At 51.5% G+C, this 21,986-nt stretch overlaps 8 protein-coding genes across 8 annotated transcripts; 4 read left to right on the top strand and 4 right to left on the bottom strand.

Annotated features, from left to right (window-relative positions):
• Positions 1 to 724: 724 nt before the first annotated feature.
• ColSpa_06797 (uncharacterized protein) lies at positions 725 to 1,684 on the bottom strand (the record flags this gene model as incomplete). The annotated part of the gene is made up of 2 exons (XM_049273009.1): positions 725 to 1,521; positions 1,618 to 1,684. The coding sequence occupies 2 exons, from the start codon at positions 1,682 to 1,684 to the stop codon at positions 725 to 727; spliced, it is 864 nt and encodes a 287-aa protein (XP_049128966.1).
• Positions 1,685 to 4,065: 2,381 nt separating this feature from the next.
• ColSpa_06796 (papain inhibitor) lies at positions 4,066 to 4,845 on the top strand (the record flags this gene model as incomplete). The annotated part of the gene is made up of 1 exon (XM_049273008.1): positions 4,066 to 4,845. The coding sequence occupies one exon, from the start codon at positions 4,066 to 4,068 to the stop codon at positions 4,843 to 4,845; it is 780 nt and encodes a 259-aa protein (XP_049128965.1).
• A 617-nt stretch (positions 4,846 to 5,462) lies between these two features.
• ColSpa_06795 (uncharacterized protein) lies at positions 5,463 to 5,651 on the top strand (the record flags this gene model as incomplete). Its single annotated transcript, XM_049273007.1, has 1 exon — positions 5,463 to 5,651. The coding sequence occupies one exon, from the start codon at positions 5,463 to 5,465 to the stop codon at positions 5,649 to 5,651; it is 189 nt and encodes a 62-aa protein (XP_049128964.1).
• Positions 5,652 to 6,589: 938 nt separating this feature from the next.
• ColSpa_06794 (uncharacterized protein) lies at positions 6,590 to 8,022 on the bottom strand (the record flags this gene model as incomplete). Its single annotated transcript, XM_049273006.1, has 3 exons — positions 6,590 to 7,711; positions 7,797 to 7,851; positions 7,931 to 8,022. The coding sequence occupies 3 exons, from the start codon at positions 8,020 to 8,022 to the stop codon at positions 6,590 to 6,592; spliced, it is 1,269 nt and encodes a 422-aa protein (XP_049128963.1).
• A 3,244-nt stretch (positions 8,023 to 11,266) lies between these two features.
• ColSpa_06793 (carboxylesterase NlhH) lies at positions 11,267 to 12,259 on the bottom strand (the record flags this gene model as incomplete). The annotated part of the gene is made up of 1 exon (XM_049273005.1): positions 11,267 to 12,259. One exon carries the CDS (start codon positions 12,257 to 12,259, stop codon positions 11,267 to 11,269), a length of 993 nt encoding a protein of 330 aa, XP_049128962.1.
• A 4,386-nt stretch (positions 12,260 to 16,645) lies between these two features.
• Positions 16,646 to 17,175, top strand: ColSpa_06792 (uncharacterized protein; the record flags this gene model as incomplete). Its single annotated transcript, XM_049273004.1, has 2 exons — positions 16,646 to 16,691; positions 16,787 to 17,175. The coding sequence occupies 2 exons, from the start codon at positions 16,646 to 16,648 to the stop codon at positions 17,173 to 17,175; spliced, it is 435 nt and encodes a 144-aa protein (XP_049128961.1).
• Positions 17,176 to 17,182: 7 nt separating this feature from the next.
• Positions 17,183 to 18,806, top strand: ColSpa_06791 (uncharacterized protein; the record flags this gene model as incomplete). Its single annotated transcript, XM_049273003.1, has 2 exons — positions 17,183 to 17,571; positions 17,666 to 18,806. 2 exons carry the CDS (start codon positions 17,183 to 17,185, stop codon positions 18,804 to 18,806), a joined length of 1,530 nt encoding a protein of 509 aa, XP_049128960.1.
• Positions 18,807 to 19,297: 491 nt separating this feature from the next.
• ColSpa_06790 (cell wall mannoprotein 1) lies at positions 19,298 to 19,987 on the bottom strand (the record flags this gene model as incomplete). Its single annotated transcript, XM_049273002.1, has 1 exon — positions 19,298 to 19,987. The coding sequence occupies one exon, from the start codon at positions 19,985 to 19,987 to the stop codon at positions 19,298 to 19,300; it is 690 nt and encodes a 229-aa protein (XP_049128959.1).
• Positions 19,988 to 21,986: the final 1,999 nt, after the last annotated feature.

The raw sequence follows: 21,986 nt of genomic DNA, 5'->3' as shown, positions 1-21,986 counted from the left end.
AGAAAAAAACAAGTGAGAAGGGGTTTAAATAGCTAAGGTTGCCGTACGAAGGAAGGAAGGTACGTCAACAGCAGGAGCAGAAGTGAAGTCAACGAGGAAGGAAGGAACTTCACCAACACGTGACTTGCCTGCTCAACCAGGCAAGAAGGAAATGGACAGTTGCCTGGAGTTTTGATATTGGTGATTTATCGTACAACGCAAGTGGCCTAACCCACAGGGTTGTACGATGAGGTTATTGATGTCACAATCAGCGCAACCTGATTGGACACCGCAGGGAGTCGTGCAGTCACAAAAGAAAAGTTGTGAGTGTTGGAATAACAGCACCAGCTGGTTGTACGACACGCACGACTCAGGGACACACATCATGGCAGAGGGCACAGACTGGATATTCGGCCCTCGGTTATCCATTGAGGGGATCAAAAGTATATTCATGCCGAACTGACTCAGGGACGTACGAGATCATATATCTTGTGTACGAAAGCCAAGTCTTGTAGTTAGGAAGATAATCACGGAAAATACATCTTTGGTTCACCCTAACTTTAACCCGAGTACGATCGTACAAACGGGTTCTCTCAGGAAGAGAGAATCCATTCAACAAATACTTTTTTTCCTAGCGAATGTTTGCAGCAGAAAGTCCTCCGTCGCCGTCTATCATGTCTATTCCAGACTTCATTTTCGTCAACTTACACAACAGACATCTCCCTTCTCCAGGTCTAGCCAGTATTCAACTCACAAAAGTATTGGAGCTGGTCGAGTCCGACACGGTTGGACTACCAATAAATCCGCTGTCATGACTTCCCGCCCGTTCCCTTCGGGCCCCTTTGCACCTCGTCTCGAGTCCGATGGTGGCTCCCACTTCGCCGACGCCTCCGAGGCCGCTGGTGCCACTGATTCCGCTCACCCTGCTGTCCCTCACACCAGCACCTCGAGCCGCAGCAGCGCTGGTGCGCCATGCCCTCAGCTCCTGATCCAGCCTCGCCTCCTGATCCTGTCTCTCCCTTTCTTCCCTGAGTCGCTGACCCAACGCCTCCTCCGTCTGGCTGAGATAAGAAAACCTCTGAGGTTGGGCCTGCGGTTGCATCTGCACAACAGGCGGCGGCGGCGGCTGCGGCACAGACCGTCCCTCGCTCGAAGCGTAGAAACCCCACGCGGCTGCGCTATCCCGCGCAATCATGGCCGTGTGCGAAGCGCAACACACTGATGCTGCTCCGGTGGCGCCATCGCTTGGACCAAAGCCGCGGGGGGCGGGGCATCCCGGAACGGCGCAGGCGTGGGCGTCCTCGCAGTAGCTTCCATCTGGCCGCGCCGCGCCGTGACATCCCGCAGCTCGGCACTCGTGCGCGGCGCATAACTGGCTTGCAGGGACGATCAAGGGGTCTGCGGCGCGGGGAGAAGGGCAGGATGTGTGCAGGCAGGCGTGCAACCCGCAGAAGCGGCTCGCGGGCTTCGAGGGGTGGTTGCAGTCGGCTCCGGCGCACTTGTGGGTGATGCAATAGCGAGCTGCAGACGGATTCGCGAGGTCTGCGGTTGGTTGGGGGCAGGCCTGACTACTACAAGTGTCTGAGGGAGCGCACGAGTGAGCGCGGGCCTCGCGGTGAGAATGTTGGAAGGACTTACGGCTCGCACAGTAGAGCCGCGATGTATCAGCAGCTTTATCCTTCTGCTCACGGCATGGAGGATACATGCACTCATGCTGGGGGCAGAATCGTACGCCTCCGTTGACGATGTTGACGCAGCCTGCACCGAGGCAAGTAGCTGGCAAATCTGGAGGAACTTGTCAGCCTTTGACCTAACACAGCCTGGAGAAGGTGTGAAATTACGCTGCCAGCAAACGTCTTCATATTTCCCAATCGCCGTGACGGCTCTCTGGTGCCCGCAGCCCTCCGTCCTGCAAATCCGGTGGTCCTTGCACCATTGCCCGCCGTTGATGACATTGCTGCAGTCGCGGTTGGCACAGCTATGCGAAGAACAGTAGAGTCCGTGATCGGTCTGAGGCTGGCCGCAGCCGGGTATCAGGCAGAGGGGGGTATGGAGGGTGCACATTTGGCAGGCGGTGGCGCGTTTCTGGTGACACCCTTGGAAGAAGCAAGTATCTGGAGAGGAAACTGTCTGTTAGCATGGGAATTCGAAGGCTGCAGGAGAAGGACCATTGGGTCTCACGTTGCTGACAGTAGGGCCAGTCCTGGCTGGTGTCGCCACATATGCGCTGGTGTGAACAGCCGTGGTTTCCACAGCGGCGGTCTGTTGATCCCATTCATTGTCAGCAAATAGCATTGTGCATCGAATCTGGCCACACACGGTCTTCGCAGTATCTAGATAAGCCAGGTGCTTTGTGGTTCGGGCACATCAGCTCGCCCAACCGTTGTCGGCAGGCATCTATGAAGCATAGTCAGCATGGCATCTCGCCGAAGAGCTTCGGGTTACCAACGGTCTTTGCAGTAAAACGAGCGCATGACCTTGCCCTCGCTCCTTGGGTCGCATCGCAAGGCACGATGAGAGCACCCGGAGTACAGGCACCGCGGCCGGGGCGGCCGGGGAGCTTGACGCTGGCGGCAGCTGAAGAACATTGCTGCCCCTCACTCTTGGATGTTCAAGCGGCGATGGTTCAAACACGGAACAATTTGAACAAGTTCAGCCTTATCGGTGATTCCCAGTTTACCACAGGAATTCGAATAAAACGCCATGAGTGCAGAAGACTCCTTGGCATTTGGGCGTTGCCATGATATACGGGGTTACGACAAAGGACAGTGACACAGAGACATTGGTGCTGTTATCAATACATCGTCGGACCAACCGGAGTGCCTCAAAACCGTTGAAAAGAAATTCTAGAGCTGGGTACTATTGACTCAGGGTTCAGATGCATTTCGTAGGTGCCGCTTGACGGTTGAGGGTTGCCATTGTTGACCCTCAGAAAAGGGTGTTCAGAACACTGTTCCGGAGGGCTGAGGTAACAAGAATCTGCATGCAGACGATGTCGAAGGCGGTTGTGGCCAGGTAGAAACAAGAGCTCCAAGGAAGAGTCCCTGGTCCTCCATTGTTACGCAATCGGATCGCAACGCAGACATTCTCCATCTTTGACGTTGAGCTGGCTCTGCAATAGTACCGGCGTCAGGACCTCTGCAGGAGTTTGTCCAAATGTTTCAAGACTGACTGACACCATTAGCTTGAAGCAGAGAGAGTAAGCCCGCAGGAGCATAAACATATTGCTATGTCTTTGTATATCCATTATCAAAGAAGTACCACACAATGGCAAATGTAGCAGATATGCGAGCATCCGAGCCAGAGGAAAGCCGACTGGCCAACAACTTCTGATAAACACATGCCAGACCGAGCCTTTTTCCAGGAGCCCACTTGAACACCAAAGGGTAGCTTCTGCCATGAACCACTAACATACAGAGGTCGAGAGTTATGGATGAGGTTTCTTATCGAGAAGAAATATTGAAGCAGAAGAAAGGCGTGGATCTGACCGAAGCAGACCGAGACCAATTGCGTAGAGGCGTTTGACTGCCCAATCCCGTTTATGCAGGTCCGTCCAGAGGCGTACCTGCCTTCGGCTTGAGCCTAGTCCAGAAACAGACTCGCTCCACCAGCCACGCGAATCATGTGGTCCGTGCGATGCGACGTCCCCCTCTCTTCTCGCCAATAGTACCAGCCACACCCGCCACATTCAATCGCGAAATCAAGTTTCCCATCCTGGCCCGTGGGCGGCAGAGACAGAGATGATCGCCAATCCGCCAACCAGTCGCTCGTTTGCTCCCTCCCTCGTCATCCGGGCCCCCTGGGACCTGATGACCTCGCGGGTGAATCCGCGAATCGCTGCCACCACCGGCGTTACTCACTGTCTCCTGGGTTTGTCCTATCCTCGCCCCAGCCTGCCTGCGTGTTGCCGTCTATCGGCACCAGCGATTCAGCATCAACCCACTCATCCCTCTACCACGAGATCCCAACACACGGCCTTGCTCTCTTCTGTCCCACGAACAATGCCTCCAAGTCTTCTTTGACGATTGAAGCATCACATTTCGACAGTCTACGATCTCCGATACCAGCACATCTAGCGACAACACAATGGCCGATGAAGAACAAGCAGTCCAGCGCCCGGCGCAAATGTACCAGACGCCCGAGTGGGAGACTCCCACCACTAACAAGCGCCGGTCTTTCTTTGATCGCTTCGCTCCAGCATCAGCTACCCACAAAAACAACACCACCTCCGACAAGGGCTATGCTAAGGAGAACATTTCCAATGATTCGGATCATGCACACTCGGCTACGCCAGTGGTGGGCGCAACGGCCACAACGGCTGCGATTGCGACTGCGGCCCCAAAGACCCATCCTTCTCTCCGCGCTCGCTTCGACGCTCTGCTGCCGCCGAACAAAAACTACGTTGGCCTCTCCCGCAAGCGATTCCTTCTCTTCGTGGTCCTCCCACTTGCCGTACTCATCTTGCTCGTCCTACCTCTCGCCTTGGGTCTCGGACTCTCGAAGCGTGGCGGCGGAAAGGAGGACCTGCCTCTGCCCACAAATCAGGAGGTCCACACCGGGGATTTGACGTACTACGACGTGGGACTGGGTGCTTGTGGACAGACCTACAGCGATAGCGATTTGATCGTCGCCGTCTCGCACTACATCTGGGACGCGGTTCAGAGCGGCGGCAACCCGAACAGCAATCCCCTGTGTGGAAAGAAGATCCGCGTCCGCCGCGATGGCGAGGGCTCTGTAGACGTGACTGTGGTAGATCGGTGCACTGGATGCGAGCCAACTGACCTGGACCTGAGTCCGGCCGTCTTTGACCGACTGGCGAACAAGGACCAAGGAAGAGTAACAGGCACATGGAGCTGGTTGGATTGAGCTTGGCAAAATGCAAGTGGCTTTTGCAGAGAAATAATACCCCTAGTTTTTGACACTACCTGCATCGTATTAGTATCCCCAACATCTCGATTTAGCCAAGCTACAGCCATACGTGAATTAGTTCAATCTCATGTCGAATAACCTCCACAGCACGTGAGACGCAGCATCCAACTTCGTTAGGCCTTACGTTGCAATGCTTACCAACCTGACGGACATCGACCTTGGTCTAGACTTATTCTGGAGAATTGGATTGAAGAAAGAAAATGTTGTTTAGGGTCAAGGGTCTCAGTGTCATCCAAACCCGCTGAACGAACACAGGCTAATCAAAGCAGTATACAGTCGCTCCTCCACTTTGAAAGGATCTAACCTGTAACAAACCCAGCCGCGTGTACAAATATTTGGCCGTTCAAAGGCAGAACGCTGCTCAAAGACATCGGGCTTCTTGAACCTACAAGAGATTCTCGACATCATCGACGAGAAGAAGCTAAAGCCCACTCACGACAAGGAAACCGGAGTCAAGTGAATACACTAGGACAACAAGCAGTGCGTTTCGTATGACGATCACGACACTGGTTCAAAAACACAACTTTGCAGCATCGCGCTGTCTCGGCGGCACGATGATCCAGGCCCTCAAAGCCGCTGAGACGCTCGTCATAGAGATCGCGGCTAAGGCCTTCTGTTGTGTAGCTATCATGGCCGCCATCCTGCCCCTCCAGCTGATCTCCATCGTCGACTGGATAGTCTCTAAAAACGAAAAGGTCCTTGGGATTGGTTTGCTTAGCAGCGATATGAATCTCGAAACATAGTACCACCCTTTTCCCACGCTCCCCCCCTCGCTACCATAACCTTTTGTTCTCATCACGCCCACGATCGTACATCTTACGAATGGCCAAAAGAAATCAATTATATCACCCATGACGCTGGCAACACTTAATACCTAGCAGAATATAGGCCTGTATCAATAGCGGAGGAGAGATTGTTCCCTATCAACCATAGATAACCCTAAGTTTTGGCCCTTGTATCTATCCTTATAAAATGCTGGTTTCCATACATAAGGATATATATCTACAGTATATTAACCCTCTCATACCTCATATCTATTTGGCCTCACAACGAATCGCACTAACCCTTAAGACCGTGGGATAGGTATAGGAAGAGTAAACTGCTTCCTGCCCGGTCTAACGGATTTAAAGTTCAAAACCAGCATGTGCACATGACTATCAACAAGATGATATTTCGAAAATTTGCAACCTACAAAGATGCCTAAATCACTCTACTTACACCACTCACCTCAGATCGCTCGACTTAGGACGGCGGGTGATCCCGCGATAACTGACCGACAGAATGGCGTGATGAACGGATGATTACAGGCTTGCCCCCAGTATCATCTTGCCGGCTGCGATTCGATTGGGGTTTTGCGAGAAATACGATGAGGAACCCAAAGAGGGAAAGATGTTGCATGTGTTTGAAATCGCTTCGATACCCCTGTACCCCTTTTTTCTCCTTTCCTGTTATAGATACCATTAAGGAAGAAGGTTGCGAATACAACCTTTTGAGACTATCAAACGTCGCGGGGCTTCGCCACTTGGTGGAGCCGAGACAGGTATAGTTTAGCTTCTCAAGAAGGTGTTTTTATCAATATTAGTTCAGCGCGTACTGATCTATCACCCAAAGCAGATCCAGGGGTATCCATCAATATCTAAAGGTACGCCACCAATGCTTACTGACCTAAGCGACAGAACACTTACTTCGTCGGACTAAAGTCTAGCGGTCTCATAGGGTATAGACCTTGTCCTGGGCCAAAACAACTATACAACCCTCGTTCAATATCCAATTCCATCGTCTGTCGTCGTGTGCTCGGCTTTTCGTCTTCCCGCCCCAGAATGAAGGCCTTTGGGAGGGACGACCTTCTTTTCCGCGTCTTTTCCGTACCAGGGGATGAACTGTCAGGATCATTACCTTCCCACTCAAGAATGTGTCGCTGGCTTGAACTGGGCTGTAGTGCTTGCAGCGAGTTCTGTAGCTCGAGGTCGCCCGCGTTCAGCCAGATCCCAAACCCATCGAGCGTATCCCTCCTCGCCACCGATATCGCCGGTAGTGCCTGACTGACGCTTTGAGTCATGACCCCTGAAGATCCGTTCACTGCCTTCGTCCGTCCCACGGTACACGGCGTCGGCAAGAATCCAACCGCTTTCAGGCTGCGCAACCATGGGAACCATTCCCTGAGCAATGGCCAGATGAGTGGCAGATTCGACACGTAGACAGCAACGCTCGCCTCGCGGATGTACCACAACATGTAGTTCGGGCTGTACGGGTCGCTCAAGTTGAAAATCTTGGTCAGTAGTGCCGCAACGATGACACAGAGCCCCAAGCTGAAGATGAACAACAATACAGCCTTCTGCCGCCAGGCGATTTCCATCCGAAACACAAGCGGCAGCGGCACGAGCAGCATGAGCACGTCAGAGGAGATGTTGAACCACCCCTGCAGGATCGCGTACTGTTCGAATGTGGCACATTGCGGGTCGGGGGGCGGTATGGCCCAGTACCCGCTGAAGGGCCGGCAGGCGGCGAACATCATGATCTGGGTCGCGGTCCAGCCGACGGCTACATAGACCGAGAGGTAGCGGACAAAGCGCTGTGCGGCGAGGCCCAAGGTGAGCCGGGTGTAAAGGATCAGAACGCAGGCCTTGAGGACGTAGATGACGTTCAACATGGCCTGCTCCGAGACGAGGACAACCTTGGAGCCGGTGGTGCGGGCTCGAATATCGAAGGCAGTAAAGATAGAGAATTGTTCAGGCGGATAGAGGTTCGAGCCGCCGTTGTTGATGATTATGTTGAGGGATACGAGGAGGATGGTGAAGAGGACCTGAAGTGAGAAAAGGTGTCAGTGGGAGTTTAAAATACCAGGAGTGATGATGAAAAGTCAAAAATCATAGCGTTAGAAGACGTACAGCAGCAAGGATCTCGAGATAGTCGTCGACTTGATAACGGGATATTCCTCCCAGCCTTCTTGCTCTTCCGTACCTGACATCCCAACACATTAGCATCGATAGTCTGAATTCTGTGACCTAGGAGTCTGACGAACATTCTCAGAAGAATGATGGCCATTCCCAGAGCATAAAGACTCCAACCCTCCCGCGCGAGTCTCTTGGCAAACCCTTCATTCACGTCGGCCATGCTGGAATCTGGGTGCCCTAAAGGGCTGGTATTGCTGAAAAGCTTTCCCAATGCCACGGATGAATGTGGAATAAAGCTGAGCAGAGGTTTAGCGATCTTTGAGAATGCTTTGAAAAGACGTAGTCATGTTGATTAGATCCTTCCACGAGCGTAGCCAGTTGCTAGAAGAAGTTTTGAGGCATCCGCCAAGAGTCTAGGAAGGGGCGGAGAGGCAATATCCCACACGAGGTGAAAGAAGATAGCGGTTATTGTACAATGGGGATTGCAACTCCGAGTCTGGTCCAGGTCATGCGAAAACCGCGAACACCGCCAATGAGGCCCAGCTACAAGTTATTAGTGCCCTTTCTAGACAGCACCTAGGTCTGCTAGCTCGCGAACATCTTTCGGTTTCAACAAAGGCGGTAGCAGCACTACATCAATCAGAACGGGACAGTTGCAATAGACCAAAAGACACATGCAGGGGGACTCAAGCCTGGGAGCTGAATCAGGGCTGGCTCGGCCTGAGATGGAGTTATGGAAAACCCTTAGGGTCTGAAAGATTTGGAAATGACGACCAACGATCTGCATGCTTTTCATCGTGAGGCTGCATGTGGCCTAAAGCCGCGATGGCTCGGTGGCGGTTCCGTGCCGGATGCGGTGATTCACCGATGACAATGAGCGATCACGCTCAGCAGATCGAGAATCTCGAAGCGCGCGTCGAAAATGGTCAAATAACACCCCTACATGCTACCGCTGCGAATCACTGCGACCATGAGCTCGTGCGCAAACGTGACAGAGAGCTTCCTTTGTGCGAAATGGACTCACACACCATACGCGGGACGCCGTGTGTTTGGACGTTGAAAAGCATGGCTGGCCGGCAAGATTCAAGCCCACCGGACATTTTCATCAGCCACCCCGACTCCTGGGATTTTGGGCTTCGGCAGAGGCAGGCCAAGACAGTCTTTCCCCGCATCCGGACGTTCCGGGCCCTTTCTAGCTGGTTGCCGTTTTGTCGTAGACAAAGTGGAATGTCTTGGAAGAATTCCAGGAAATTACAATTTGACGGCGACGGTATTCACCGGCGACCGAGCCTTGCCCAGAAGCGTATCGATCTCATCTCCGAGACTCACATGCTCTTAGTTCGGACGGGATGAGACAGATAGAAGAGTGCTTAGATATACACATGCTGGGGGTTCTGATGAGCTATTGTATGATAAGTAATTTTTAGGTTGAGGGAGCTCCCAGTTAGCGTCTGGCTTCCGACTTCTTTACAATAAGAATTTGATAGAGCGGCCAAAAAAGGCTTTTGGGAATAAGAACAAAAGCCTCAACTGGTGAGGACTCTGGGGATGATACATTGGCCCATGAAATGAGAATACATGTACTGTTGTTAATCACCTGGCATCGTGTTGTGATCTGCTTCAACTCACCCCTCCTTGGCTGAAGCCGACAAAACGTAAACGCAACATCATGCAATTGTGATCTTCCGTATCTGCCTGGCCATATTTGATAGAGTTGCCCTCAAGTTTCAGTGTTGTGGGATGCGTTGCTGTCGGCTTCGAAGAGTAACTCGTTTGGCAAACGTCGACGCCACTGCTGTCTAGCCATACTGGGCTACTGATATCCCAAAATCGCCGTAGGGGCCACGCTCAGTGCTTTAACAGTAAAACGCCGATACGTCCAGGTCATAGCAAAAAAGAGAAGAAAAATCTATTGCTTCAACTCAACAGACCTCCCCAGGGGGTACGGGCAGCACGTGGTCTAGAACGCCGTATCATACCCCTTTGGGAAACGCGAAGATAAACAGGTTTCTAACTATACTATTATTCAGCCGAAAACTATAACGATGCCAAGAATGCAGCTTGCCGCCAGGCACCGAAGTTGATGGTGGCCGCTATTCTCTATGCATCGCTCATGCCCGTTACAGCATTCGACGGCTTGAGGCAAAAACGGCGACCAGTTCTTGCCAAGAAAAAATACAATCTTATGTCATTACTTTTTCTGAAGGCGGCCGGATGACCCCGACAGGCTCAAAGTTTCGAAGGAACGGTGTTGTTCGGACATCTATGATGCATAGCGAAATCCTTGTCGGCGCGGATTTCAGCGCAATCCCGACCGTGATCACCAAAAACTAGCAAAAAAACTTAGGCGATATGCTGGCTCTCGCTTTTCAGGCAGTCTTATCACTTACCCTAAGAGTATTAAAGGCAGTGCAGCTAATTTTCCCAGCAAAAGGGACAACGCTTGGCCTGGACTCGCCAATCAAGAAGCTCGGCCCTGCTCCGGACAGAGTTCGCATTCGTTAACACTCAGAAGGGTAATGATATCGTAGCATCATGTGTGCAAGAGATTTACTTCCTCACAAGAACCAAGTCATGGGTCCACTTCATCATTGACAACAAAAGCCATTTTGGTGAGAGCCCGACGTTAATGGTTTCAATCATGACCACGTCGTGTTCCCCCGCCGGGCTGACACGGAGCTCGGGCAAGTTCGCGGCACCTCTCAGTCGCCAATGTCATTCCACTAGTCAGGTACCACGACGACATGGATCGATCGCCATGATCGACGCAGACCGCGTGGCGGGCTGTGCCGTCCAGGCCAAGGACGGGAGCCTGTGACCCCGGACGGCCAACGCGCGGAACACGTCTCGAAGTATCTTCTCGGTCGATTTTGGGCTGCCCAGTTTCTCTCCTCTAAGGTGAAGTAGGTAGGTACTCTTGTTTCCGGCCTATCTCTATCTGTTGATGACCCGCATTGACGGAAGAAGCCGAAACCAGGTCAGCCCCGTCTGACCCCCTGAAACGGAGAGGCACAGATCGCCCCATCCGCAGGCGCGCCAGCATCTCCCCGGACGCAGCAACGGATCTGATCGCTTGCAGCGTACATGCGATTCCCGTTTTATTCATGCTAGGTTCTGGCTAAGCTGTTTCATTGGCCATTAGACAGGCGGCTGAGTAGAATCTTGGCTGCATCTGCGACTACTATCTACTTTTCCGCACACCGACTAGACTACTTGTTTCACATCTTCGCCAAGCTCTCACAGTTCCATTGCTTAAGCCTTATGCTGCCTCCTGGAATTCAACCGGTGGTCCGGACGGAATAAGGAGTTACCCCTGGTTCGAACTTCAGAAATCAGGAGATGGCCGTGGTTTGGGACGACTATAGCAGCTTGACAACTAGTTGCTGAGTTCCAAAACTCTTACAAGAGCATTTCTACATTCCTCATCTTCTACTACCATCTGATGATGATGCTGCATGGAGCGTTTATCGTTTGCCAAAAACCCTTTTCACCCATGCCAATCTTGTCTCAAGCGCAACCTTGGCAACCTCGGAACCAACAGCCAAACCCAGCAAGTCGAAGCCATGAAAACCACCACTCCAAACATGCAGGTCGGCCTGCACACCACTGTCCCATAGCTTTGTTGCATACGCCACGTTTTCGTCCCTGAACGGTTCCGCTGTCCCGACGTCGATGTATGCCGGCGGCAGGCCAGACAGGTCCGTTGCCCTCCCCGGTGCGACGTAAGGGCTGACATCTGCGTCCTCCAGGCCGGCCTTATCGCCTAGGACGCAAGACCAAGCGCCCTTGTTATCTGTAGCATCGAAGGCTGTGTCGTCTCTGAATTGCTTCTTGGACACGCCCGTGTCCCGGTCATCCAGCATAGGGTACACTAGCAACTGGGCGCAGAGCTTCGGACCACCAGTGTCCCGTGCCCTCAGAGCCGCGCCAGCCGCGAGCCCGCCGCCGGCGGAAACGCCTGCGATCATGAGGCGCGTGGGATCAATGCCGAGCTCCTTCACATGTTCGCTTGTCCAGACCAGTGTTGCGTAGCAGTCATCCTGGGGAGCAGGTGCTGGGTGCTCCGGCGCGAGTCTGTACTCGGCACTGACAACGATCGCATCGAGCTCTTTAGCTATCCGAGCAAATGGTTCAATTCCGAGAAAAGCGTCCCCAAGAATCATTCCGCCGCCATGGAAAAATACTATCCCTGGCCGCTCGCCGCTTGCTGTCTTTGGGCTTCTGGATTGTAGGATGACCAAGCAAATTTCACCGCCTGGTCCCGGGATTGTACGATCTTCCACTGAAAGGCCCTCATCTTTGCGTACAGCTGCTTGTGCGGGAGCCAGAGCAGTGGCGCGCAATTGTCGTCCCTCAGCAATTCCGTCTTTTGATTTAGGGAATGGAGTGATTCGTCCTAGAGCCGCAACCAGCTGAGGGTCGTACGGGGGCCTTGGAAGTAAGTTCGGGGACGACATGATGACGGATGTTTGGCGGCTGGTTATCGCGCTCTATTGAAATACAGTGTTTTGCAACACTCCGCTTTTTGTCTGGTCTTTTCTTTTCGGTTTCTACTCCTTTTGTCGCGGATGTGCTGTCCTTGGGCTCTTATGAGACGTTCGGCGGCAGGAAGAGTTTGAGTATGCAGCTGAGGGGTAAGTGTTACACCGATCTACGCCAGGACTCTAGCTCCAAACAAATGCGTACTAAACTGGCTAAGCTAGCCATTCGATGGTTCGAGGAACTGGCACATCCGACCTGTCCGGAGAGGGAAGGCTGATCCCTCAGATAGGAGGGATCAGTGGGATATTGTCCTGCTGCTACCCCGCGAGCCGCCACACAGGCTTATCTCTCAAGTCAACAGGACCAGCTCGAAGCCACAAGCCGGACCTAAGGTCTTAGGTGCTGAAGCTACCACGCGAAAAGTAGCCGAGGAGTACATCTTATTCGTTTAAATGCGAGACATTATCTTACCCCGCTCACATTGAATAGTAGCCCGCTCCCTTAGTGCAACAACGGGCAGACCACCGAGTGCGCTGCAGCATCGCGTTTTGACGGGTTTTCAGAGATTCACCTGGCTGGAACGATCAACCTCACGCTTTTCCAGTTCGTATTCTTCATGATTTGTTGCTATTGAATTCTGTGTATATATATTGTCCAGGAATCCCCAAGGTGATAATACTGTTAAGGTGCCCAGGCTGACGGCAAACATTTCCTAAGCTAAGGAAATGTTCACATGTTTCGGGTATAAACCTTTACTTTACCTACGGTGGTATACGAGCCGAAAGCCCAGATGACATCTGCAGGGTTTACATTTGAATGTCCCGCGCTTACTCATCTCCACTCGCTGAATCCAGAACTGAGGCGATACTTTCGCAACCAGCGTATTCAAAATTCAGAATACGTATTTGTGCGTTGCTAAGTTACTACTTTTGAGGAGAGTTATTTAGACACGGACTAGCGCAAACCCTGTCACCCTGCGAGACATGATAATAGTGAAAAAGACGGTTCCTTGGTGGCAGGTCAGGTTGCCGATTGACGGACTCGCGAAAGATGAGACGAGGAATCAGATCAAAGAGAAAATGTTTGCGAACTCAGGTATTTTTCGGTGGGAGCCATTCTTGACTTTGTCTTCCATTGGGTTGTTGATCATGAAATGTGATAAACTGCTCCAACCTACGAGACCAAGCTTGGGACCGGCTGTTCCCTTCTGAGGACGACACGATGGTTGACCAAGATTTATAGAATGGCATCTATACTATGCCCCTATTGCGGAGTTTACTTGAAACATATTCACCTATCAAATTGCTCTCCCTGGCAAAGCCGTGAGAGCTCATCGACAGGTGAGGTTGTGACATCAAATAGTCTTCTATCTTCAGGATCAGACTTTCCTCCGCGAGATGACCACCCTACATATCTCTTCTTTTGGTTCACCACTTTCTTCTCAGGAAAGTGTGTGCCGCCCTTACCAAAAATAATGTCAAGTGTTTGGGCAAAAGATGAGATGCAGGCCTAGAATGACAATCCAGCCGGAGGTGGTTGAACCTCCAGATCTCTTGGTTTCTCATAGTCCGGATCAGGGGGCAGAATCATGTTTCCTGGAAAGTGGCGTGGCTCTGACCTGATGCGATAGAAGATTCCGCTAACGTCCGTGGGTAGGTTTCGGAGATGTGGTTGTAAGGGCGGCTAGTGGAGACAACAGCCCTGTTACAGAAATTTAAAAGCTGTTTAAACTTTCTTGTCATGTATGGATCGCCTCGGTAGCCATCAGACGCGAAGATCCAGTATATGATGCCCCCGCTGGCTTGGAGCCGGTCAAACTTGAGATGGACCATTGAGAACGCCACGGTTCGCTGTTCGACATTACGCCATTACAAGGGGACTTTCGTAGCTGTGGATTATGGAATAAGTTGTGACAAAATGAACCAGGCTTTGCCGGTAAACGGGAGGACCTGTGAATCGGTTTTCTCGTCCTGCCATCCCATTATGTGTATTTTTTTCATTGAATGTGAAATGGTTGATTGAGCGTGGCCCGGAAGGCCAACGTCGAATTCACTGGAGGTTAGTCTATGGGCGGACTTACGGGCTCGGCGAATGCAGACTTGTCAAAGAAACAACAAAATCAATGAAAAACGTGCAGGCTGGTGTTATTGCTTGGGCCACAAGCAATCAAATTTCGCGTCCCGAGCTGTGCTCAGTGTGGATGCTAAGACTTTTACCATCAGGAAGTAAATTGGAGATCATACTCCAAGCTTCGGCCGCACGAGGTGTGCTCTGATGCGTTTTCGGCAGACGAGAGATAGATACAACCTATTGAAGTTTACCTAGAAAGTCACACCAAGTCTAGCCCTAAAGAGACGCTGCTCAAAACTTTGACGTTGAATGCAGACTTGAGCCAAAGCAGTTTTTATCAGAGTTCTTCCCCCATTGGCAGGGGAAGCCGAACCCTCAAAGTTGACACAGAGGGCTTAGTATATCAATCGCTTCCGGATGACCCGCAGCATTGACACCTCAGCCGGCACTTGGAGGTCTTTCATTCATGTACTTATCATTGTGGCGCCAATTGGACTCGATAAACATTTTTTACCTAATTCCCGATACAGAGCTACCAATTTACACATCAGGCCCTTTCCCTGCAGCATCGGTGACCACACTCGCATTTCTCAAAAAGGTCACATTCGGTCTTCGAGAAACGCGGCGCCGAAATCCTTTATGCCCGGTCAGTCATTCGGTGATGCCAGGAAAGCCATCGATCCCATAGGATTACAGCTGGGCGAGATAGCACCACGAGGACCCAAAGGCGAAAGCCGCGAGGTGGGTTCGGGGACTCTTCAAGCTTAAATCGTACCCGTCAGCGCTAGAAAGAGGTCACCCTCGTTAAAAATAGGACCACTTGAGAAACAGGCATGTACATGTCATACCCTTTCCATAAGTGGGAACGCATGCGGGCTGTGAGGATTGCATGACATAGCCAATCAGAAGGCTCCGGGTCTCATGTCACATCATGTTTGATTCTGTGTGGCTGCCATCCACTGCCGATTTGAGCCTCTTCATACAGACATCGATCGAGGGCACAATCATAATCTCAAAATGATGGTTGCTAGGCTAAGGATAGTCCCTGTGGCGGATCTTTAGATGACGGACTCAGTTCAGCCGTCTTCTCTAGTTCGGCTGCATTGCCAAGGGTAAACCACTCCAAGAACCGAAGCATGTGAGATGGTAGATTGTTCGCCGAGTAGTTGTGATTGTGTGGATTTAGGACACTAAGAAGACCGAACCGTTCGATTGATTCGGTGGGTATACAGCGTCTCAGCATCGATGTGCGATGCTTGTCATTTGAGTTCAGACGTGAGGAAGTAATACTACGAAATACGAACAAGGCAAGGGACGAACCCCGTATCCGGATCCATTGGTGAAGGACCGGCACTGAGCTGTCTACAGGTAGTCGCGTAATATCCGAGCCATTCTACCTGGATCCTGCTCCCTTCCTCCAAACGAGGACCATGATTCAGTGGGTGTGGTGCAATTACATCTGGCATTGGTGGTGGATCGGTGATAATCAGCCCCGTCCTGCCGACTTCCTACCGGCTTCCTTTCGGTTTCCTACGCAGTCGGAGTTTCATTAGGTGCTTACTGGGAAATGTGAATAGGATGATAGGGTGGGAACCGGCTATGTCGGACGACCGTCCCATCTTTCACACGCTGTCACGGAGGTGCCTCAGAACGTCGAGAACCCTTTGACCGTCTGGGGCGTGATAGGTCGCATCCTGTAGGAAGTGGCTCAATCGGGGGGTATGCTCGCATTGTAGCCAACTCTGGTTGTCGAGATCGGACTATGGAATCATAGCGGATGCGGATAGGGATGGCGCATGTATGCGCGCGGGTGGCGGGCAGACCCTGTCGCTGAAACCTTTTCTCTAACTCTGTCAACCTACACACAGATCCGAGTGACGCACGCCACGAGAGGCCTTGACACGGTAACGTTCTGTTTCCGGGATGCTAGACAGTCAGCCTCCTTGGAAGGGCCGCAGCCCCATCTTTTCAAGTCGTCAGTATTCCTGGCCGACTCTGCCGACCGGGACCTGGTTTGCTCAAGTCCTTACCTTGTTTAACCTTCCATCAACCCCCGCTCCGCCCCCCCTCCCTCTGCACCAGTCAATCACATATCTCGAGGGTGGTGTACGGCGATAAATCTCTCGTGTCGTGCGAGCGCTCTTCTACTCCTAATCTTTCTTAGACACCACCTTGGTGCATGCCCAATTGTTACACGATACCACATGCTGGCATGGCTTAAAATCTAATTCTCATCGCATCTGAGAGAACCCTGAGAGGCACAGAACGCCCTCGATCAGCTCACCATCAATATGTGGCTGCTCAAAATCGCTACCATAGCAGCAGCAGTAACAGCAGGTCTTATAGGACCTGTTCAACAACAACCTCGCTTGGAAGATAGGCAACTTAACGACGCCACTTCTTTCATAGCTGAACTCCCAACTGGCCAGCAGGCGGACTCAACTTCAATAGCGCTGCCGGTTGCAACAACGAGCTCGCCTCCTCCACCTCCACCGCCGCCGCCAACGTCGACATCGACATCGACGACAACCACATCGACCGTAGCACCACCATCGCCTCCTCCGCCTCCAACGACAACTTCGAGGACTTCGACTTCAACTCCACCTCCCCCGCCGCCTCCGCCCCCAACGACAACTTCGAGGACTTCGACTTCAACTCCACCTCCCCCGCCGCCTCCGCCCCCAACGACTCTGAGGACAACTTCATCAGCAGCGCCTCCACCACCACCCCCGCCAACATCGACAACACGGCAAGTTCAAACCACAACCGCTCCACCGCCAGTGTTCTCAACACCGCCGCCGCCATCATCCACGACGACTAAAGCAGTGATGGCTTCGAGTACAGTACCCATTGCTTTGCCAGCCACCACCACTGGCGCGGGTGTCGGACAGCAACCGCCTCCACAAGGAGCAGCACCGCAGCAACCTCCAGTCCAGCGGCTCATTGATCCAGCTCAAGGCGCTTTCATCGGTGGTGATCCAACAACAAATATTGATGTACCTGTGACGTTCCTTTTCTTGCTGCTCTTTGCGGCTGGTGCGTATACGCACATCAGGATCTACCGCGCCAATGCCAAGCGAGGGCACAAATTTTTGCTCTCGGATCTCATGTTCGACTTCTGCATGGTGAGAAGCGTCACATGCATCATGCGCATTGTTTGGGCGTTCGAAAAGGATCGAGTTGTCATCCTCATCGCCCTCATTGTTCAATTCGGAGGGTAAGTCTCGGATTTCCGCTCTAGAAGGTCAACTGAGCTAACGTGTCCACAGAGCCGTGGTAATAATGGTGGTAAACATATTCTTTGCTCAAAGAATTATCCGGTCAATTCACCCGAATTTCGGATGGCACCCAGCAGTCAGAGTCTTCACCCTCTTTTTCTTGTTCTCAGTTCCGGCCGTCATTGTCCTAAACAGTACTTCTATTGGCGTCTCATTCTATAAGATTGAGGATCAAGATCGCGTTGACACAGCTCTCAACCTCCTCAAAGCTGGCATATCCTGGATTATGCTACTTGCGGCGTTACCCGTCATCGCTGTTGTCTCAGCATCAATCATCCCTGGTCCCAGGCCTGAAAGGTTTGGCCAAGGCGACACTCATCAGAAGATCGCTGTGCTCCTGGTTGGCGCTACTCTGTTGATTGCCGGGCATGCCGTGCGACTTGCAGCAACGGTTCTGGGCGACCCACCAACAACGACAAACGTAATATACAGCAAAGAATTATTCTACACCAGTGGCTTCATGTTGGAAATATTCGTTGTGGTCTTCTACGCGGTAGTGCGTGTCGACTTACTATTTCATGTCCCCAACGGATCGAAGGGACCAGGCGACTACTCGAGGAAGCCGAAGCCTGGTGAAGAAGATTACGAAGCCGCACTCCTTACTAAAGAAGAGATTGAGGATGAACTCATCGGGCTTGGTCACCCTTACGAGATTGTCGACTCTTCTGGTCTCGGTAGAGACGGTTCTGGACGCACTATTGTCGCCTTCAGCACGAGGCGCATGAACGGCGAGAAACCAGTTGTGCTACCGCCACGACCAGAAGCATACAGCCGTGTCATGTCTATCCGGGGATCTGTCAGGTCCATGCGTGGCTCTCTGAGATCTGCCCGTGGTGGCCTGTCGCGAATGATGTCCACGCGGATGACATCGGTTCCTTACCTGAACGAAGTTGAAGTTGGCCACCCTGAGATCAGAGAGAATCCATTCGGAACACCTCCAGTCAGCCAATATGGTGTGGCACAGCCATTGTTTATCCAATCGAGGTTCAGTAGATATACGGACCCCGAGGATGAAACGACACAGCTGCGGCCTGAAAGCCAAGCAACTTCTGGTGAGATTCCACTGAGTTTGGATCGGGAAGGTCTTGGGCCTTACGAAGGAAGACCATTGGCACGTCGTTCGTCAGTACAAAAGTTTACGATCCTCGAAAGAGAAGGGGGTCCTTTGAAATAGAGTGCTCTAGGCAGCATATCTGAAGTAGTATAGTATGTTAAATGATTGGATTCACGTGTTGCTACAACACGATATTACCTAAGTTTGGTTATTCGGTAGATAATTTCATGAATGGGGAGTACATAGTAATCCAAAATACTGTAAAGGGCATCGTACTTCTCCAATCTTGTAAATACTTGACAAGGTTCTGTCCCGTTTCCAGAAAAACTAAGTCCTGACACTCACTCCTGTCGAAATTTCAGGTGAATTTATTCACATGACGACGCTGGTCAAGTACACGTCCCTCAACTTAGGAAGAGAAACATAGAATAAATACAAGTACGAGGATGGCTTAATAGGAAAAAGAAAGGTATATTATAAGTGAAAGACGCTCGTTGTTCACTTTTTAAATCAAACTATCCCCACTAGCGTGTTCAAGACGGACCCTGCCGTAGTATACCCCACGCCTGAATCCAAACGCCAACTTGATCGCACGCGATTCCATTCTGGCCTTAGTGTTTTTTTAAGCTGCCTAGTAATCCCATCAGCCCCCCCAAAATCCCTCCTCCACCAGCTGGAGCCGCAATCGAAGGAGCCGCAACCTCAGAAGCCGTGGCCTCAGGATCAGCGACCGCAGGAGCCGCGACCGTAGTACCACCAAAGACGCCGATGCCTTGATCTAGAACATTGCTGAGAGCAGTAGCGCTCTTCTGTGCATCGGCGTTGAGTTCGGGTGGCACTTTACTGACAAGCGCCTGAGCAAGGGCAACACTAGCAGTCTTTTGATCCTGGAGGGCGACGGCTACTAGTGGCGTTGCACCAAGGGAGTCAACCAGGCTTTTCTTTGCTATGACATCGTTGATGGTGACTTTGACGTTATTCGTGAGGGCATCTGTCGCGGCCTTCAGATTTCTCGCGTCTTGTGCGTTAAGAACTTCGGAGGCCTGTACCTGCGTGGTGGCACTCTCAATGGAATTTTTAACGCCGCCAACAGCACCCAGCAGCTGGATTCCGCCTCCCAGAGTGACGGAATTTGTGTTCTTAACAGAATTGTCGAGACCCTGGAGCGCCGAGTTGATGGTGTTAAGGGCGGCTTGAATAGAAGCCAAGTCGCGTTTGTATTTAGAATGTTGAATAGAGACAGGAGCGGCGAGAACCGTGACCGCAGCAAGGGAAAAGGTCAGCAAAGAGTGAAGCTGCATCTTGGCCTGCCAGAAATCGTCACCTTAAACTAAAATGATTGAGGTGCTTGTTCCTTGAGTTAAAAGAGAGTGTAGAGGGGAGAAGAGAGCGAGAGGGGAACTTCAGACTGCTCCGTCTCAAAGAATCAATTATGAGGTGACAGATGTAGTAACAAGAGAAGACACGGAATCTCAAAGAAGGAACTGAACTCCGACTGCGACGTCCATATAGGTCATGCGAGTGCGGGGGAGTGATGGTAATGCCAGGTCCAGGCCCATCACGACGCGCGCCGACCAACAAGACTTGGCTGTCGCAGGTCCCGATGTCACCAATAGTGCAAGCCTGAATCCTTGAGACTGCTGGCCTCATGAGGCAGAGTTGAGACGGTTTTGACTTTGTGTGGGAATGCCGCTGTTTGCATCAAGGGTGGATCGCTATCTTCCTATGGCCAGCCTCAAGGGCCACTGTTATGTGATGCGAAGCCATAGTACGACGTTGGGCTTGTCGGCAAAATACCCAGTACAGGGATGCGAGCCACATACGTTCAGATGAGTTCCCTAAAGAAGCAACTTAGTTCAAATGTTTGTTTCATGTTGCGGAAGTCCAGACGAATCAGAAGACAGAGTTTGACATACTGCATAATTGTACTTTCATTACTCTTACTGAGACCGATCGATCATCGGTGCAGACATTGCTGACTTTTCTACAATAATTGCTGGCTGAATTTCTATTCTAAGTACTTCTTCACTATCGCATGGAAGCCTGGCTGCTTCTTTATATTATCACGACATAGGCCAGCAATAGCCATTATGGCTACGTGAGGGGACCTCTTCGAGTCAGGGGAACGATATGCGGAACCAGCTCGGACTCGCCTAATTCACATCATCGAATGAGTTTCCCGATTCAATGGTGGCGCAACCTTGTCTGCACTTCAACCGTCGCAGCGTCTTCTCGTTTTCGTTTCAAAACTCGCACAGTCATGTTTCCTTAACCAGGCAATTATTGGGTCTAATTCCGGTCCCTGGTGATCACATCCACAACGATCCCCCGGTTTGCAGTGAAGGCCAACATTAAAGTGGAGATCTCCAACATATAATCAATGAGGTCAGAGAGCGACATATGCGTCTCATCACACTCAAAGTCCAGAACTTGAGCGGTTCAGCCAGTAAAATCTCTGTGCCGCGTGGCTGGAGGGTTCGGAACTTCAAGTAAACCGGCGCAGGTCATCGTTGCTATTTCAACCACATCTTCACATGAACCCGACAACAAGATATCCATACTATGACAAGCCACTACACGAGAACTAGGTAGTAATATCAATGTCTTTCAGTACTTGGGTTCGTCATAGACCAGCGGATGTGCTGTGAGTCGAGACCGCATCCGTCAGTATCTATTCATCTGCCTCGAGAGACTGAGTTGTTTATCTCGCTCATTGACCGTTGCTCTTCGGTATCAAGTCATTCCAGCACTATCCCCGGAAACATCTTTCACAAATGCTTCTGAAGATGTTCATCCTAACCCTGAATTCTTGCCGTTGTTCTATTAGTGACGAGACCCAGGAGGACTTGCGAGACTCCTGCCGCGCTGATTCCGGAGGAAAGCCTATCAGGATCTTCACAAAGTTGAATTCCCAGCAAAAGCAGCTGATAGCAGCGTCACGATATATTCGGCTGCAAATCTGTTGCCAATCACCACTCCAGCCTGTATTTTGCATCGGAATGCGCCCTGGCCGATGTCGATCATTGGTACCAAACCCTAGGACCTCAGGAGCAACTGTCCCGGAAGCCTTTTGTGTAGTAGAAAGTCAAGAAAGTCAAGAAAGTCAATCGAAAAACTCATTTCATCTCTATTTCTGCTAGGACTATTGATAAGATCCTATTGGTCGCTTACATTTTTCGCGTGACCTTGCGCAACTTCTGGAACCTAGGAGAGACGTCAAGTTTTTATTATGTTTTGGCTAGTTATTAAATGCGAGACCTAAGATAGTCCCGAGTGCGACAGAGGACTATAGAGAGTCCC

Source organism: Colletotrichum spaethianum (genome assembly GCF_022836535.1).
Source record: "Colletotrichum spaethianum MAFF 239500 DNA, contig16, whole genome shotgun sequence".
Taxonomy (NCBI): domain Eukaryota; kingdom Fungi; phylum Ascomycota; class Sordariomycetes; order Glomerellales; family Glomerellaceae; genus Colletotrichum; species Colletotrichum spaethianum.
This window is presented reverse-complemented; position numbering and strand designations above follow the sequence as displayed.